The 18,742-nt window shown below is 42.3% G+C and overlaps 2 protein-coding genes and 1 long non-coding RNA gene across 8 annotated transcripts in view; 1 reads left to right on the top strand and 2 right to left on the bottom strand.

Moving 5' to 3' along the window:
• Window positions 1-18,742, top strand: part of LOC111865396 (organic cation transporter protein) — a 57,601-nt gene that overhangs the window by 19,896 nt on the left and 18,963 nt on the right. For all 6 annotated transcript variants that reach the window (XR_002842975.2, XM_023853384.2, XM_023853393.2 and 3 more), the window contains 5 exons: window positions 271-485; window positions 898-1,079; window positions 9,804-9,961; window positions 12,440-12,698; window positions 14,915-15,021. Coding sequence is in view for 5 of the 6 variants with exons in the window: in XM_023853384.2 (XP_023709152.1) it covers window positions 271-485; window positions 898-1,079; window positions 9,804-9,961; window positions 12,440-12,698; window positions 14,915-15,021 (921 nt within the window). In the remaining variant the exon portion in view is untranslated. The remainder of the gene's footprint in view (window positions 1-270; window positions 486-897; window positions 1,080-9,803; window positions 9,962-12,439; window positions 12,699-14,914; window positions 15,022-18,742) is intronic.
• The window catches only part of LOC117282411, a 136,049-nt gene continuing 121,860 nt past the window's right edge, over window positions 4,554-18,742 (bottom strand). The window contains exon 4 of the long non-coding RNA XR_004513146.1: window positions 4,554-4,631. This is a non-coding gene — a long non-coding RNA (uncharacterized LOC117282411). The remainder of the gene's footprint in view (window positions 4,632-18,742) is intronic.
• Window positions 5,191-8,623, bottom strand: LOC111865414 (carnitine O-acetyltransferase-like). Its single transcript, XM_033751864.1, has one exon. The coding sequence runs from the start codon at window positions 7,827-7,829 to the stop codon at window positions 5,904-5,906; it is 1,926 nt and encodes a 641-aa protein (XP_033607755.1). The 5' UTR covers window positions 7,830-8,623; the 3' UTR covers window positions 5,191-5,903.

Below are 18,742 nucleotides of genomic sequence, written 5' to 3'. Positions count from 1 at the left end.
GATAGATAGATAGATAGATAGATAGATAGATAGATAGATAGATAGATAGATAGATAGATAGATAGATAGATAGATAGATAGATAGATAGATAGATAGATCCTTTTTCAACAGCCGCACATATAAGTCGATGTTGATCTTGAAGAGACATGTCTCGCGAGTAAGATGGAAAGGAATAATTGATAAAGAAAACTTTTAAATATCACTGATTTGAGCACACCCGATGTCTGTAATTTCTTCTTCGGTCCTGAAATAAAGTAGTGATTGTTCAGGTTCAGCATCACGTTCGTGTTCTTCGGGTTGTCTCTGAACTCGGTATTAGTGGGAGGCAACCAGTTCACCAACTTCATCCTGGTGGCGCTGATAGAACTCCCAGCTTACGTCGTGTTCTACTTCGCCATGGACAGACTGGGCAGGAAGTGCACTCTTTGCCTCTCCCTCATTCTCTCGGGCGTCAGCTGCATCTCCTTCGCGTTTCTGCCAACAGGTAGCTATAAAACGAAGAACTAGACCTAAGAGAAGGGACTGAGGAAAGTACAGCATAATAAGATCAATAATTTGNTGACTCACGGCAAATTGCAGCCGCGGCGCGCACTTGATTGTACGCACTGTATTAGTGGGACCAAACCAAGGGTAATGAAGTGGAAGGGGTATGTAACAAATATGGTAGAGATAAGGTATGCAGATTCTCAACACATTCAGTTCAGATTACACCTAACCAATTTGATTTGTTACATTCTGGTCCGTCACAGTAACAATATCATGAAAGTTAAACAGTTCCGTCAATTGTTTAACTTTTCATGATACACCTAACCACTTTTGACCTACTCGCAACTGACAAACCAAACACCCGGGCAGGCAATATCCCGAATATGCATTACGTATGTTCTCTGTAACAGAGTTGGGCCTGGTACAGCTGCTCCTGTTCATGCTGGGGAAGTTCGGTATCACGATTTCCTTCGCTGTGGTTTTCGTGTTCACTGCCGAACTGTTTCCGACGGAACTGCGGCACTCGACGCTCGCTTGTTGCTCCATGCTCGGGCGTATCGGCTCCGTGATAGCGCCTCAGACTCCCTTGCTGGTAAGTGGCTTTCTTTTGACAGCAAGGCACACTTCGGGATGCCGGAAAACAGTCATTTGGACGACCGAAAAGGAGACGGTACGATAAATTTAAGGTGCATCTTAGTGAAATTTACTCTTCCTGGATTAGTACCTGGTAGGGAGATTTGCGTACCTTGATCATCTGGAATGGAAGTTTCCTGGTACCCATTTCTGTTAGAGACTGAGTCGACCACCTGGGCCATAGTGCGGTTGGAAGGATTAGGTCAATTGAAACATCCAATGATCTTATCGGGAATCGAGCCCGCGACCTTCAGGCTTGTCGCATAGTGCTTCAACTAACTACGCTATCGCGTGATCCTTCTCTTCTCCAAACATTTTAGTAGTTGTGTAAGAGCCAATTTAAACAATTTCAACATTCATTCATTCTTGTTTCTCTGTATTTTGGCTGATTTTAGGAGGGGTACTTGGAGTCGCTCCCCTTGCTACTTTTTGGTAGCATGGCGATGTTGGGCGGGTTGCTAGCCCTCTCCTTCCCCGAAACTCTAAATGTAAAACTACCAGACACCATCGAGGAAGCTGAGAACATCGGCAAAGGAAGGGGGAACTGACGTCATCAGTAAACTCACTGCGCCTTTTGTCAGATCGGAATGCAAATAGAAGAGTAATGAAGCACTCACATGTAACTCGAGACAAGGCGGCCAGTAGGCTGACTGGCTGGACTTCTTCAGTTCTCAAACTGACTGGAAAACAACAAACGTCTCCTTCCAAAGGCTCTCTGGGGATGTGAGGAATTGAGATATCTTTCCCCTTTAATTCATTGACTTATGATCCATGACTGCATAGCGTTTGCTCTACTAGTTGTTGCGTGTTATTTGCCGGGCAGTAACAACGTTACCCCGGAACATGGATGACCTTCATTGAAGATTCGTTTCCGGGGAACGTCTTGTTGAATGAAGGTTCGTTGCCAGGGAACGTCTTGTGTATAAAACACTGCATAGGAATATTCTTTGACATTCTAGTAAGAGTTGTTAGCACGAAAGGACCGACTGTGAAACGACTTTTTCAACATTTGTGTTATAGTTACGTTGAATTGTAGTTACGTCGTTCAGTAATAAAGTATGTCGCAAAAATACACCTCGAGGTCTTATTTCACGACAGGATGAAGCTGACGACTTAATATAGTAGAGCTTTACGTCTGTTCCCCATATCTTCATTGTGTGGTGCTTGCTTCATTTACTGAACATTTTATTCCTCAAATTAGTATCCTGGTGGACACTGTTCAAGTGGTCAAGGAAGTCCTTCAGGCGGCCCATACACGTACGAGTCTGGCTTGCGAGTCCGGCTCGGCGAGGAGCCGGGCTCGGAATAATTTCACCACACACGTATGAGCGTGGCGACCCACATAAGGACGAGTTTGGCTCGTTGGAACCCGAGCCGAGCCGAGTCGGACTTGCGAGCCAGACTCGTACGTGTATGGGCCCCCTCAGCCTGTAGGGTCCATGTGGTCAGACGATGAAAGTGTCCACGTAACGGAACTAGCAGAGGGTGTTATGGGCGGCCTGGTCGATCGGCATCTTCTCGAAATTATCCATGAAGAAGTTAGCTTTGACCGGAGAGAGTGGTGAACCCATAAACACGACGTAAATTTGTTCCTAGAACTGGCCAGTGAAACTGAAGTATGAGGAAGTCAGGACATGGCGGAAGAACTTCAGGATATCCTCCTCAAAGTGTGGACTAAGCAGACCCAAGTTCTCCTCAGTCGGCACCCTGGTGAAGAGTGACACCGCTTCGAAGCTTGTGGCCTAGTCCATACATCGAGCAATGCGCCGAGAGCTGAAGCCAAACTATTTTGGTCGTCTGCCATAACTGCTTCGTATGAAAGCGTCAACAGGTTGCCTCTCGTTGTAGGAAAGCAAAAATTATGACGTTGATGTGGTCTCCAATGGCATAACTCCAAATGCTCTTGAAAATATGTCAACTGGTTCAAAATTTGAAGTTAGGGGGCATACACAATGCATTCGCCTCACTTCTTCTTTGCTTCAAACAGAATTAATACTCCAAAATTATACTTCTGCAAAATGATATCCAAAGGAGACTTCGGGCCCTTACGTACAGTTATAATATTACTGTTCAAAAATAGAAGGCAATGCCAGAATATTTGGATCTAAAGCACAGGCTGCAACAGAAGGAAGGAGGCGTTTCATACTAAGGACATCCTTAATTTGTAGGTTTTCTTTCCCACAACGTCCAGACCTGTTCTGGGATCCATTCTGCCTCCCGTTCAATGCGTAACAGGGTTCCCTTCCCTGGGGGTAAAGCGACAGGGGCGTGATATTAGCCACTCACTTCCATCTAGTGCGTGGAATTACACACCTCCAATCTCCCTGTAGTTTTCATGACGTACTGCAGCAGGGGCACAACTGTGTCAACCTGTACCTTTCCATGTCAAGTTTGATTCTTTTTGTAGATGACGCACAAACACAGCCCACACAGCGCGGTTGCAGTAAAGAAAACCTCGGCGGGTTGTATCGATTGAAACTGCTGCACGGCGCCTGCGTGTTTACATTACCACCGCATGATCCGGCCTTAAGTTTGTATGATTTTTTGGCACACGGTACTAGGCGAAATTTCACGACAACACAGCAACCGTTTTCGTGTCTTCCGTTCCATCCTAACCTACTTTCATCTGCGATAGAATGTGACTTTTTATAAACAAAATGTGTTTTCCCATAATATATTATATAATGCGTGATAGAGAAGCGAGGTGGCCATCTATTGTCAAGATTTTCAAGTTAATCGTATTGGCAACTGCACCGAGTTTATTCTTAGAGCTCGTGGCATGATGGGACACTTTGGGAGACAGTGCGTGGCCAGTGAGCTTTAATTCAAATGAGCCACACACAAATGAATGGAATATATTTTGTAACAGGAACTAAATTTCGGTTCCTCAGCTGGAATCGGAAGAGGTGTTGCGTCCTTCAAATTCACAGTTCTTTAGAAGACAAATTTAAAAAATGGCTGCCAAGTGAATGGATTTATTTTCTTCAGACTGGTAAGTACATGTCAACACACTGTAAACCTCTACTATTCAAAACACACATTTAATTACATCTGTAAAAGTGTCAGCACTGTTAACTCCTTAACATATGTGATGAAAATACAAACATAATGAACTATATTATTAATATTATTTTCATTGAGTACATCCTTTTGTGTTCATCATATAAAATTCTTTATTTGGATCCGTCGTGACACAACAACGAAACGGTCTAAGTCAATATCACCTTAGCTACATGTTTCGGCTTTTAAAACCATCATCAGGAAAATACATAGTTACTACACTCACACTATATTGAACTGAAATTCTGTCCTACAATGGACATTATAATAATACAAGGTATAAAAATACAATACAATTATAAAATTATTATAAAACGAAAGTTATACAATGAAATATGGTTATATATGGTATATTATTAAATGTCTGGTAATTGTTGTGGCTGCCTCAAGAAGATGCCGTGAAACCCCATCATGTAAGCAAGTTTCACAGGCCGAGGGGAGGGGGGCTGTTCTGGAATGATGCAAGTGAGTATTTATATCATGACCTTTTGAATTATGACGTCATACATAATGCCACATACGTTCTACTCTGAAACTGGGGCAACAGATTCCTTCCAAACGCTAGTAACTACACAAGAAATCATAATCATAACCTAAAAGACAACAATATAAAATTAGAAGAATGGGTATTCTATAAACAAAGATTACATATCCTAGCCTAAGAGTAATAGCGCTATTTCATTTTTAAAACTTATTAATATTTATTGCGTGTAAGCCTACTGAACTGTCCTTCGAAAATTTCACAGGCCGGGGGGGGGCTGTTACAAGTGAATATTTATGTCATGACCTTTTGAATTATGACGTCATACTTAAGCGCTTCATATGTTCAACTCTGAAATTAGGGGCAACAGGTTCCTTTCAGCCGCTAGTGACTTATTTACTTACTCATGGAACTGAGCCCTTCTGGAGGAGCCGCCAATTCTGCAGCTACTCAAAAATTTCCCAGTGATTTATGGAACTCGAAGGTTCATTAGTGTTCACAAGAGCCCTTCGCTGGTCCCTATCCTGAACCAGGTCAATCCAATCCATACCATCCCATCCTATTTCTCTAAGACCCATTTTATTATTTTCCACTAGTAACTACACAAGAAATCAAAATCATAACCTAAAAGACAACGATATAAAATCAGGAGAATGGGTATTCTATATACAAAGATTACATAACCTAGCCTAAGAGAAATAGCCCTATATCATTTCTAAAACTTATTGATATTTATTGCGTGTAAGCCTACTGAACTGTCCTTCGAAAATTTCACAGGCCGGGGGGGGGGGCTGTGAATATTTATGTCATGACCTTTTGAATTAAGACATCATACATAAGTGCCTCATACGTGCTACTCTGACATTAGGGGCAACAGGTTCCTTCCAAACGCTAGTAACTACACAAGAACTCAAAATCATAACCTAAAAGACAACAATATAAAATTAGAAGAATGGGTATTCTATAAACAAAGATTACATATCCTAGCCTAAGAGAAATAGCCCTATATCAGTTCTAAAACTTATTATTATTAATTGCGTGTAAGCCTACTAAATTGTTCTCCGAAAATTACAATGTAATTAAAAAAACTGAAGTAAATATCTCTGTCATCTCTATATAATACCGAACACAAATCCTAACAAACCAATATCACAAGCCTAGTGCACATTCAATGGTTCCATTCTCATAATGCTCAGAGACCATCCTCATAAAATTACATATAACACAAGGGCTTATAATAAATTACAGCTTTGCTCTAGTTTGATGACCAATAGCCATCACTTTTTCCATGTCATCAAATGAAGCCATCAGGGCATCATGGAAGGCCTTTACATCAGTACCACGGCCTGATTTGAAAGCTGCTAAACCGAAGTTCAATGTGTTTGGCAAGGGATTGTAGCAGGCTGCATAGCCATCAGGAACCACTGGGCCGTAACACATCACTGAATTACCTTTCCCTGCAACCTGGCTGCTTGTTATTTTGAAATGTGTACTACGCACAATTGATGGGTCTCTGTAGAGAGGATGTAGTTGCATTCCATTTTCAATTGCTGCAAGCTTCAGGCCTAGCAGATGCCTGTCTACACCTTGTCCAAGTGCAGCCTGTGTAGCATAGTCTTTATGACTTTTCACAGCAGCCACCAGAGCTTGTTTTTTATCTTCATTTGAACTCTTAGAATCCAGCATTGTCTTGGCAAAATGTACAGATTCAACTGAGCATGATCGAATGGCTTCAGTGCGTCCCAGATGGAACAGCCGTGTACCAGCCGATTCATAGTGAGCTGCTGGTTCATTGTGGAGTCTGTAATATGCTAACTGGAGCGCCATCTGGATATAACTGTCAGGACTCACTTTGAACTCTTTGATTAAGTTCTTTCCATATCCAGAATAAGTACAACACAAGAAGTCAGTGTACTCGACCAACTTGTCCAGGTTCTGCTGAGCCACTTCAATAGCATTCTTAATGTCTGAGCTGATATTAAACTGTAATTTTTCTGGTTTTGGAAAAGCTGCAGTGTCCTCTCCACGTTTGCTTTTTGGCATCTTCTCAAGGAAATCCAAGCAATAATTCATGAGCATAGCAATTGGTACTGCTTCAGCGGGGCTATGCTCCACTGTGATTCCAACTTCTCCTTCCTCACCAACTACAATCTCAATTGTTTTGTCAAACCAGCGATTTCCAGAATTTTCTTTGCTACCACCTCCATGGATCATTTTCAGTGCATCCATAGTTGCAATATTTGGAGCCCTAATATTGGAAGTAGGTCCATCAAGACAGAGAAGAAACAGAGAAGTCTGAATAGCTTCTACACTTCTGCGGTTTCTTGCATCTTTCACTAAGTCACTGTGTACTCTTGCCCATGTATCTCGGTGTTCGCTTGTCAGAATTCCAACAGCTTCTCCTGGTTTCTCAGAGGCATTTAACACTGTTTTCAACCCCACTAGGAGCTTAGCAGGACTTATAATCTCACCATTGCTGTCATAGACACAGAACTTGAAAAAATTATTATTCCTTGCAACTACAATATGGTGCACAGGACGTGATGGATCAGTGAAATGCATTTTATCACATTCTGGTGCTGGAATTCGGCATGTACCATATATCCTCTTATACTGAGTCATATCTAATGGTTGTTTACCCATCTTATCAATGGGTATTTTATCATTATCAATGTCTGATTTGTAGTTAAGGGCAGCATAAGTGAGGTCAGCAGCATATTTTAGGAATTCTTCTTCTGTTTGAAAATGCCGACGTGGAAACACAAGGGCGGGGTTTGAATGAACAACTACAGGAAGTCGGTATGCCAAATATGCTGCATTAAGCCACCAGTCAGCTAACCAGCTCTCCATGTTTCTGGCTCTGTTTTCTAGAATTTGTTGAAGTTTCTGCCCATCTCCTTCCTCAAAGTCTTTCACAAGACTTTTTGTAGTAGAGAGCTCTGATGGTGACAGAAGGGGTTGCACTGACCTGACAAATTTAGCCAGCGTTTGCGTAAGAGGTGGAACCGGATGGCGAGGAAAATTGTGTTGAGCTGACATATGTCTCTGCATCTGCGGATAACATGCAGATACCCGGAGAAGGGACGCTCCATTCTTCTGATTATTCACCAATCCAGACAAAACATGACGAAACATGGATTGTCCTGCAGCATTCACTACTCTCAACATTTTTACTTCCGTTTCCTCTTCCTTTACTTGCTAGAGTCGAATCCTCTGCTGTGATCTACAAACTGTGATTTTACTCTGAATCTCTTGTGATACTCGTGGCACTCGTGACACTGAACTCTCACAGTCAAAGTCAAAGTCCAAGTCACGTTGCGACTCTCTTATACATCCGGCGGACGAATGGAATAGTGAATACCTTATCGAAGGTTTAATTTCATCCGTTGTTAGGCAACGAACGATCCGTTACTTAGGATATGCTAGCCTTACTGAACACAGAACACCTTGCAGAAGTGTTTGGTTTCATCCGTTGTTACGCAACGAACAATCTGTTCTTACAGACATTCCCAGGCAACGGCCTGTTGGTATTCGAGTCGTCGCTGTGGGAACTCAATAATTTCTATGTATTCGTTGTCACTGAAGTATGTTCCATAAATATGACCACTATTCTTGTTTTACTCCACGTGAAACTGAACCCGATACCCACAGGACAGGAGGGTCGGTGGACCCGTGACGAGAATCGAATCCATGTGGTCCTTACACCGAAACACTGAATTTTCGTTGTGAAAGAAATGATCCAATAAGCTCGATTAAGCTGGTCGAAACTTCAGTTTTAACAACTTCTATAGTAAATTCGAGTGCCTTGTAGCATCAAAGGCTTTTTAGATGTCCAAGAACACCGCAGCCGTAGACATATTATTGTTGAAATTAAGGGTCACGTGCTCTGCTAGCCTCACACATTGCAGTGTCGTGCTGTGACGTGTACGGAAACCAAACTGGCCTGTGTTAAGCAGGCCTCTTTCTTCAATGTGCTTTTGGAATATTTTCAGAATGAATTTCACTGAACTGCCTCCAAGTCCAAGTCACATTGCGACTGACGGTCGGTCAGTCAGTCAGTCAGTAAGTCTTGGTGTCCAGCCCCATTTGGGGCTCATGACCAGATATTAATTATTACCGTTTGATATTTACGGTATTGTTTCTGTGGGGCACCTTCTCTGACGAGAGGACGGGTCTGTCTTTTGTATATGCTGCTGGCCTTTGCCAGCGCAGTCTTACTCGGGTCCGAGTCCCTTGGGACTCGCGACCACATTTTACTGCCTCAGAATTGAGACTTCCCTTTTCGTTGCCTCCTACGACTCGCAGGGTCACGGTGGGTGGAGGTATTGGATCCGGCCTCCACACGGGATAATCACTTATTTATTATTACTCTTTATTACTTTATTACTCTTTGGTCAAAGTCAAAGTCAAAGTCAAAGTCACATTGCGACTGACGGTCAGTCAGTCTGTCTGTCTTGGTGTCGCGCCCCGACTGGGGCTCATGACCAGATTTTTTTCTTTATATGAAAGTTACTGTCTTGTTCATTTGGGGCGCCCTCTCTGACGAGAGGTCGGGTCTGTCATTTGTCAGTCATAGTCTGTGTTAGTAAGTCCATTGTCAGTATTTACATATATTTACAATTTAATCTTAATTCCTACATCTATGTACAATATATACAAGGCCTCTGTCAATCCAGGCTCGGCACAGCAGATTATGCCCTATTTCTAGTTACTCTTTGGGTGCATTGAACCCCCTTACATAGGCCTCTCGTGGACCACACAGAAAACAGCTTATATTATTGGAACGTATTTACCGACCGATTGCATACCAACGGTCGCTGCACGGACTCCATTGTTGTGTGACGTCACAGCCTAGCGGGGAGGGCAGATTACGTATAGTAAAGGTGTGAAAAAATCATTCTGTAAAAATATAATGAAACAAAAGTTGCGACATTTGGTTCTTGATTTGCATTTCCCCAAGCTAATAAGGAGAGTCTTGACTTCAGGCTTAGCAGAAATGCAGACTAAGACACAGCATCTAAATTATATTTCTGTAAAGACTGCCTGGGTAATCCTAACCTCTGAAACTCAGAAAATGACTGTTTACTACCCCTCAGGAGTTTCTGATACATGTTATTTGTTGAGTTACTCTGTATTTTTCAGATATTCAAAACCGCTATGGATCTCGACGAAGTGCTGGACGAACTAAAACACTTTGGAAAGTTCCAGGCCACCAATTACCTACTACTCAGTGTGGCCATTTTGTTTGCAGCCATGTTTGAAGCCAGTTTCATTTTCACAGCTGGAGATCTGAATTATAGGTAAAAATGGAAGCAGAATTATTGTAGCGCTTTCACAATGAAATTCTGTAAATTTCAGACTCTTTTTTTTTATTGTTCAAATGCTTTCGTGTGAATGCCTTAGAGAATAATAGAAAAATAATTATTAATTAATAATCCATTCATTAAACATTAAAGAAGCAACCGAATGAGACATTCAACAGTAGAGACTAAGAAAGAAGGAATAAACTATGAACTAAAGCATGTTAATTCCGCTACAATCGTCAGTATTGTAGTTCTTCTTTGTGAGCCCTCTGTCGAACTGCATTATCTGTCCATCCTTCCGCCGATTCAACGACAAACGTCGTTATATTGTTGCAGCGAGAATGTGTTTATCGAGCCGCTGCCTAGCAATGGACGTCTGCTCTGGCTCCACTATTCCGGCTTTCAGGCGTCATGTCAGTATCATGTCACTGGATGGGTCCTCATTTCGGTGTCTTTACACTTGTCATGAACAAGGCACAAACGCGGTCTCCAGAACAACATGGAGTCATAAGCTGGACGACAATCTAAATTTTCGCAGCGGTGACCTGGATTACGCCAACCCAAATGATCACAATTTAAGCATAGCAAAGGATTCACTTAACTTATAATTAACATTCTTAGTTATCGTATGTTAGAATATTAGACGCTTGTTTTATCTTTATCAGTGAACATATTTAATTTTAACAATTTGGCGCCTAAAATTCATCTAAATATTAAAAAAAAAAAAGGTTTCTACTTCACACTGCGTCGTCCTTTGGAGCTGAACCGGGTAGTGCTATAGGGAGACAGTCGTTTGTTGTGAGAATCACTCTAAAGCCATCTACACTCTGTGTGGAAAATGTAGAATCCTTTATTCTTAAGGTAGGTGGTTAATACATTATTATTATTATTATTATTATTATTGATTTGTTACAGAGCTTCACACTGCTTAGAAACCCAGCCCCTCCTACAGAACTCTTACGTGAGAAAACTGAACTTCACGCGTGTTTGATAATTTCGTGCAGTTGCTCCCTGGGTTTTATGTTACTAAACATACAGCAGAAATACAACCTTGGATAGTAATTGGGCAGTTAAAAATATCTGTGAAACTTACAAGAGACTCTTACAACAAAAAATATGGGGGAGGGATCTGTACACGTTTAAACGTAGGGCATTTGTGTTTAGGTATATCCTAAATTTAAATTAAAATGTTCGTAGAAGTAAATTTGGGTTAAATCAAGCAAAATTTGAAAATGATACGCACAATCAATGGCCAAAGTTGAAAATAAAAGTACTGATGGCAGTATGTTGATCGACTGAGCAAGGAATACCGGCTGTAACAACGGCACTAGCGTTGTGGTCCTCTAGCGGCAGAAGTCGGAAACCAGTAAGCGTGGCTTCGGGTTTGAACAGAAACTGAAATAAACATCAGACTGATAGGTCCTTCAGGGTTCTGACGATTGTGGATGACACACAGAATTCCGGATGATGGAAAAAGTCCAAGGACCCAGAAATTCTGTGAAACATCAGATTGTTCAGCTCCGTTCTCGCGTTGTTACACCGTCTGAAAGGCACAATAGATCACTGTGGTCGCGGTGCAAGGGCCAAGAACGCCCCACCCCTTATACATTCATACGCCGTGTGAAATGTGAGCGATGTTGCCTCCACCCTCAGGGCCGACGTACGTAGACTTCGAGCCTGAAGATAGAGGCAGCACGTTCCTCAGAGACGCCGACAACATCGTCCACAGACAGAGGTGAGGTTGTCAGCCTTTTTTTTTAATTCACTTAGTGGGGGGTGGCGTCCAGCTGGGTCCTCTTGAGCACGGCGGCCACTGATTGGCCTATCGTACCTGCCCCGGGTGATTATGGTGATGGAGAATTTGGTGGAATGAAGATTGGCAGGGGAAACCGAAGTACTCTGAGAAAACCCGCCCCAGCGCCACTTTGTCCACCACAAATCCCACTTGACCAGACCCGGGATCGAAACCGGGCCGCCGCGGTGGGAAGCCAGCGACTAACCGCTTTAGCTATGGCGCGGCCTGGTTGTCAGCCTTACGCGCCGGCCGCCCTTTATCCCCAGGAAGATTCCTGGTACTCATTTTTTGTTAGCACCTGAGTCAACCCCAGGGACATAGTGCAGCTGGAAGGATTAAGTCAATTGAAAAGTCCAATGACCTTATCGGGAATCGAACTCGCGACCTTCCAGCTTGTAGCATAGTGCCTCAACCAACTACGCTACCGCGTGCTAATTCTTTCACATCCCTATATTTTTCCACCTTCATCTTTCTCTTTCTATCTTTCCTTCATTTTTATTTATTTATTTTTTCAGACCTCCAACACAGTCCTTTTTGTCAATCATTTCTTATTTCTCATTTCTTCTTTACGTTCGATAGTCATCATTTCGTAAAGGTTACGTTACTCTTCACTGTACATTCTTGCGACCAAAGATAGAGGCACGTTTCCATTTTAAACACATTTCTCTGTCTTCCTGCAGATGTCGCATTCCAGGTTGTGACGGCAAGGAGGCGACTTTCCGGCCTGACTGGTTACAGAACGCTGTGCCGTTCTATCAGCATGACGGACGGTCTGTCCCTCGGCGCTGTCTCCGCTACGAACCTCGTAACTCCTCCTTCCTGAGTGAAAATGCAGAACTAAACGATTCCTCGTGCTCGCCTGAAAGCTTCGATAACAACAGCGTCACCAGTTGCGAGGGATGGGTCTATGACGGCGAGGAAACTACGATCCTGAGAGAAGTAGGCTATAATAGTGTACAGCGTGATTCTATACTAATGTCCGACAATAGTTTAGAATCACATTGTAAAACAAAAAAGGTAAAGATAGGTTAAGGCATTATGCTACAAGTCGGAAGGTCGCGGGTTCGAATACCGATGAGGTCATTGGATTTTTTTTTCAATTGACCTAATCCTTCCGGCCGCACTATGGCCTTGGGGTCGACTCAGCCTCTAACAGAAATGAGTACCAGGAATTAAGTAAATAATTTTCCTGGGGAGTAAAGCGCGTAAGGCTGACAACGTTACCGCCATCTTTGAGCCGATTGTCTAGATAATGTGGGACCCTCAACGTCTCACAACCCTATGGGCCTTCATGGCCTGTTACAGGAATAGCTTTACTTTTTTTTTTTATTCCTGTGACAGGCCCTGAAGGCCCATAGGGATGTGAGACGTCGAGGCTCCCAAATTTTCTCTAGATAACTGGCTCAAAGATGGCGGTAAGGTTGTCAGCCTTACGCGCCGGGCGCCCTTTAACAACCAGGAAGATTCCTGATACTCATTTCTGTTAGAGGCTGCGTCGACCCGAGGGCCATTGTGCAGCTGGAAGGATTAGGTCAATTGAGAACGCCAATAACCTCATCGGGAATCGAACCTACGACCTTCCGGCTTGTAGCATAGTGCCTCAACAAACTACGCTACTGCGTGCCCCCAGAATTATATTATATACTTTGTATACGTGTAGAGATATCTGCATGTTACTACAGGTATAGAATATATGAGAGATGGATAATCGTTGGCAGTGATATTGTACTAAGAACCATATGAGACTTTTGCTGGTAGCAGTAATAGCAGATTCTGTACGTATCTCTAGCAGCCACTTAACAATGCAATATGATTCTAAACAATTGTCTATCAATAGTTTAGAACCACTCTGTATTTGTGAGCGTATATTACGAATATATATTATACGATATACTGTATATATATTATACGATATATATACGAATATATAGTATTGTCACATGTTTGGAATCCAAAAGGGTTACTTCCATGGAAACGCTAGAACAGACCGTTGCATAGGAAATAACAATAGCGATATTACAATTCTAACAGTGAGCCGTTGCGTAGAGAACGCCGATTCTCCACGGAGATGAACTGAAGACCCATTACGTAACAGCGGACAGTAGAAACGAAACCGTAAGAAATGGTATCCAGTCCGCAGAACACCTACATAAGCCGAGCTTATGACACGTATTGAAGATTGAGTATCAGAAATTTGAGTACTGAAATATTAGCCCATAAGTCAGGCGATACTGCAAGTGGCAATAATTGTATGGTGTGTAAGTGTGAGTGTCCAATAAAGATTCGCTAAATCCGAGACCCACGTGAAGTTATTTGTCGCGTGACATACCCAGCACGTGACAGTATATTACCATCTGGCTCAGAATAGGGGCCGGTGGAGGGCTCTTGTGAACATGATAATGAACTTTCAGGTTCCATAAAATGTTGCGAAATTATCTAGTGGCTCGACGACTGGCGGCTTGTCAAGAATGACAGCTCCATGGAGTTACTTAATATTATATTACTCTTTACAAAACGTTATTACGGTAGATTCTAAAGGGTTCTGACGATGGTGAACGACACACAGAATTACTGAGTTTTTAGACTTTTTCCATCGTCCGGAATTCTAGATAATAGAGGACACGACGTTTCGGAAACTAGATCTCTTTCCGAAACGTCGTGTCCTCTATTACCTAGAATTCCGGACGATGGAAAAAGTAAAAACAAAAAAAGTATTTCTGTGTTATTACAGTACTTACGCGACACTCTCTATCCGCTAAAGTTGGCACTAATTTCGCGGACAAGCGGCGGTCGCTCGGTCGGTCTAGTTCGCTTATGGACTCAAGCCACAGAGTGTGTTTTTGTATTACAGTACTTAACTCAAGGGAACAGACAAGCGGAAAGCGTGCAGGATGAATGGGAGGAATAAGTAATGCCTAGAATGCAAGATTTCAGTCTAAAATCTGAAGAGAAGACACCAGTTGAAAGACATTTTCATAAATAAGAGGACAGATTTAAGATTACACTCTTCTGGGATGTGACGCCGTATAGTATGGTAGATTGGTATCTACGTTCTGGTGGAACTCTGCATCCACATACATTATACCAGATACAAATTATTATTATTATTATTATTATTATTATTATTATTATTAATGTTGCCGTTGTGTTTCCAGTGGGACCTAACGTGCGAAGAGAATCTCTGGAAGCTAACGATAGTGGGCACTGTGAATAACATCGGACAGTTCGTAGGATTATCTGTTGTTGGCTTGGTTTCTGACAGGTGAGTTCTTGAGTGCCAGATTTTGGGCTGGTTCTGGAAGGTGATTCAATGAGATTTAATGTATACTTAACCGAATCATATTACAAGAAGTGCTGACTCCCATCTGAGGTTCACACAGCGGTGGTTGTGAAGACTACTGACTTATGGGACATAACGCCGTGTAGTCCGTTGAAAGACAGCCGACGTTTCGGGGAACATATCGCCTCCAGCTTCAGGGTAAAAGAATAAGCCGAGCAATATACCAGCGTGAAAGGAGGTCGCATTGCTACTTGCTTTCATGCTGGTGCCTTGCTTGGCTTATTCGACCCTGAAGATGGAGGCGATATGTTCCCCGTAACGTCGGATGACTTTTAACGGACTACACGGCGTTACACCCCAGAAGATAGAGCCCTTCATAGCGAGGAATTTCGTTGTTTATGCAGGTCACTGGTATTGTTACTATGATGAGATACAGGACGCCATGATGATCTGGACAAGCGGTTAGGGTGGGGAGAGAGACAGATCCATTGCAAAACGCTGACGGGACGACCTCTTGGATGAGTCCACTTGGAAAACTGAGAAGAAGGAAGAACACAATTGGAATGGATTTTTAGGATGATAGGTGGATGGAATTGACTTAGGATGGTGTCCAGTGGCGGATTATGGCGTCAGGGATGTTGAAATTTTAGGGTTGTTCTGTCAGATATTAATAAATCCTATTACGAACCTCATGCAGTAGCAAGGATAGGGGAGTTCATTTAACCAGCTTTGTTAACCAAATTTATTTAACTCAGTACAAGCTGTAAACAGTGCGCTGTTGTTGTACACACAAAGTAGGAATTTTTCTGTCCAACTGGATCTTCTGTGCCCACAATCACTGGGCCATTAATATTTTTATTTGCATTACTTGCCCCCATCTGAATAGGCCTATGTCCACTTCCCTGCGGGAAAGCAATTGATTCATTTGACTTGTTCTTATACCTTTCTCTATAAAAATTCATTTGTTTTCTTATTGGTTAAACTAAATTTGTCAAGAGCCTGGGTTTATTGACCACTTAACTGGCAGGGTCAACTATGACTCATATGAAATGTCTTCCTGATGAACAACAACGCGGCTGCGTTCTCTGTGATCCTGCGGCTGCAGAATTTCGTTGGACAATTAACTGGACGATGCCATAGCAAGAAGGAAGGATTTTAATAGGTTGCACCCCGCCTGTGTCACATTCCAGCCCCAGAGTTAACTGATCTGTTGTATGATAACTACAAAGCCTGGAATCTGTCTACTGATCACTTGCATTTTGATGCTTCTCGAACTGAAGCATACAGTAGGTAACAAAACAAAAGTAAAGCTATCCCTATAACAGGCCGTGGAGGCCCATACTGTTGAGGGACGTCGAGGTTCCCATATTTTCTAGACCAGTGTTTCTCAGCCGTTGGGCCGCGATCCGGTACAGGGTCCTGACATCAATTATACCGCGGTCTCACAAAGGTTGAGAACCACTGTTCTAGACAATCGGCTCATAGATGGAGGTGATGTTGTCAGCTTTACGAGTCGGCCGCCCTTTACCCCCAAGAAGATTCCTGGAATACATTTTTGTTAAAGGTAAAGAGAGGTATAGCCAGTCACGGTACCCGAGCGCTCTAAGGCATGTACTGTCTCCGCTCGCTCGGAAGCCGGGATCGTGGGTTCGAATCCCCCTCAGGGCATGGATGTTTGTGTGCGTTTTTCTGTGTTTGTCTACAGGTAGAGGCCTTGCGACGAGCTGATCACTCGCCCAAGGAGTCCTACCGTATGTGTAAGATCTAGAAAAACCGAAGTGAACGGAGTTCATGGAGGTAGGCCTAGGCCCACTGGGGCTGTAGTGCCAAGGAAAAAAAAAGAGAGAGGTATAACTAGGTGAGGATATCATCGTTATTAATTAATTAATAAGTAAGATTAAATGGCTCTGCTATTGCTCCTACCTCACAAATTCGTACGTCCGCCATGACGTCATTACTGATCATAGGAAAATAAAATGTACGGCATTGGAATGGGCTCTAATGGGACAACGTCCATACCAAAATTTGAAATTAGGGAACAAACACACAGACATCATGGTGGTGTATTAAACTTTTTTTTTTAAGGAACGGATGTAAACTGAATGAATGAAAGGAGATAGTGCAGTAGCTAAGATCATTTTGCGCAATCCACAAAAAAAGCAGCTTACAGCAGGGAATTGTTATAGCAAGTTATAGAGCAGGCTTTATAGGATAGTTAGATATGATAGTGACAGGATAGTTCCGCAGTTACGAGCGCAAAACGTATTCGCAATACTTAAAACTTTACAGCAATTATATTATTATACACAGGGCCCATAGTGAAATGCATGTTTGCCAATGTTACGATTAATTAACTTTATAAATTCCTCTATGCGTTGGTAACAATTTTAGGGGCTACGAATATTTTAAATGTCTGCAAGCGGTTCTGCTTCATTATATCAAATTTTCTTTTGACATTCCACACTATTCTCTTCGTTAGTTCTTCAAGTGTTTTGTAGTGCAGTTATAGTTCCATGCGCCGATCCCAGTGGCCGCGCGGTCTAAGGCATGAACTGTCTTCGCTCGCTCGAAAGCTGGGATCGTGGGTTCGAATCCCGCTCAAGGCATGAATGTTTGATGTGTGTATGGTTTTATTCTTAGTTTGTGCTGTTCTGTGTGTAGATAGCGGCTTTGCGACGGGCTGATTATTCGTCCAAGGAGTCCTACCGTCTTTATAAAAATGATTACGAAACTGCTTACTTACTTACTTACTTACTTATGGAGCTGAGCCCTTCTTGAGGAGAAGCCAAATCTGCAGCTACTCAACAATTTCCCAGCATTTTATGGAACCCGAAGGTTCATTACTAGGGACCGGATTTTAATGCAAATGCATATTTCTTTCTTGTAACCAGAAAGTATGCTCGTTTGGATATATGTAAGAATTACTTCATATCTTAAATTTTGGACATGGTTTGATGGTGCATATAAATGCATATTTTGCCTGTTTTATGAATAAGCATCATATTTTCGAAGATCTCTATTTATACTGCATATTTCCTTTTTAAAATGTTTATCATAATATTTTTTATTTTTATGTTCAAATTTTCAATCGTGGTCGTGCGTATACATTTTTTTCCCCGTATTAGAATATGTTGCATATTTGACTCAACATTTCGTCATGATTCATGTTTCTGATGCAATACCCAGGGCGGGACTTCCCCGATCCCTCTACTCGTAACTTGCCTCATCCGCGTATCATCAAAGTGGCCGCGAAGAGATTAGTCGGAAGCGTCCACATGTAGCCACTATCAACGTAATACTATCCAACCGATTAAGGACTTTGCTTATTTATTTCCGAAGTCTCCATAAGGTTCGTTACGCTTCTTCNGAATACATTTGATCCCAAAAGTGCAGCGTCAATTCAAATTGCCCAACATGTACTAAAAACGCAGAACTAGAAACTAATCTTTCCTATATATCTGCTCACTTCTCTCATTTTCCATCCGCCATTTCCTCACTGGAGGCAAGCAATAGCAACACTACTTTGTATCAGTCGTTAAGTGTGTTCAAAACCACTGTTTCCAAATTGAATTCGGTTCCTGGAAGAGTAGGTGAAGTAGTAAAGGAAAAAGTACACAGTATTCTTTAAAAAATCCAGGACATGAACAAATGTGTGAAATTGAAGAAATTTTAGCCGGTAACCGTACTGAACTGCCAAGTAAAA

The sequence above is a fragment of the Cryptotermes secundus genome, unplaced genomic scaffold (assembly GCF_002891405.2).
Source record: "Cryptotermes secundus unplaced genomic scaffold, Csec_1.0 scaffold944, whole genome shotgun sequence".
Lineage (NCBI taxonomy): Eukaryota > Metazoa > Arthropoda > Insecta > Blattodea > Kalotermitidae > Cryptotermes > Cryptotermes secundus.
This window is presented reverse-complemented; position numbering and strand designations above follow the sequence as displayed.

What these genes read in the sequence shown, in the direction of transcription:
- LOC111865414 (XM_033751864.1), bottom strand. Translation starts at nt 7,829, where the DNA reads ATGTTGAGAGTAGTGAATGCTGCAGGACAATCCATGTTTCGTCATGTT.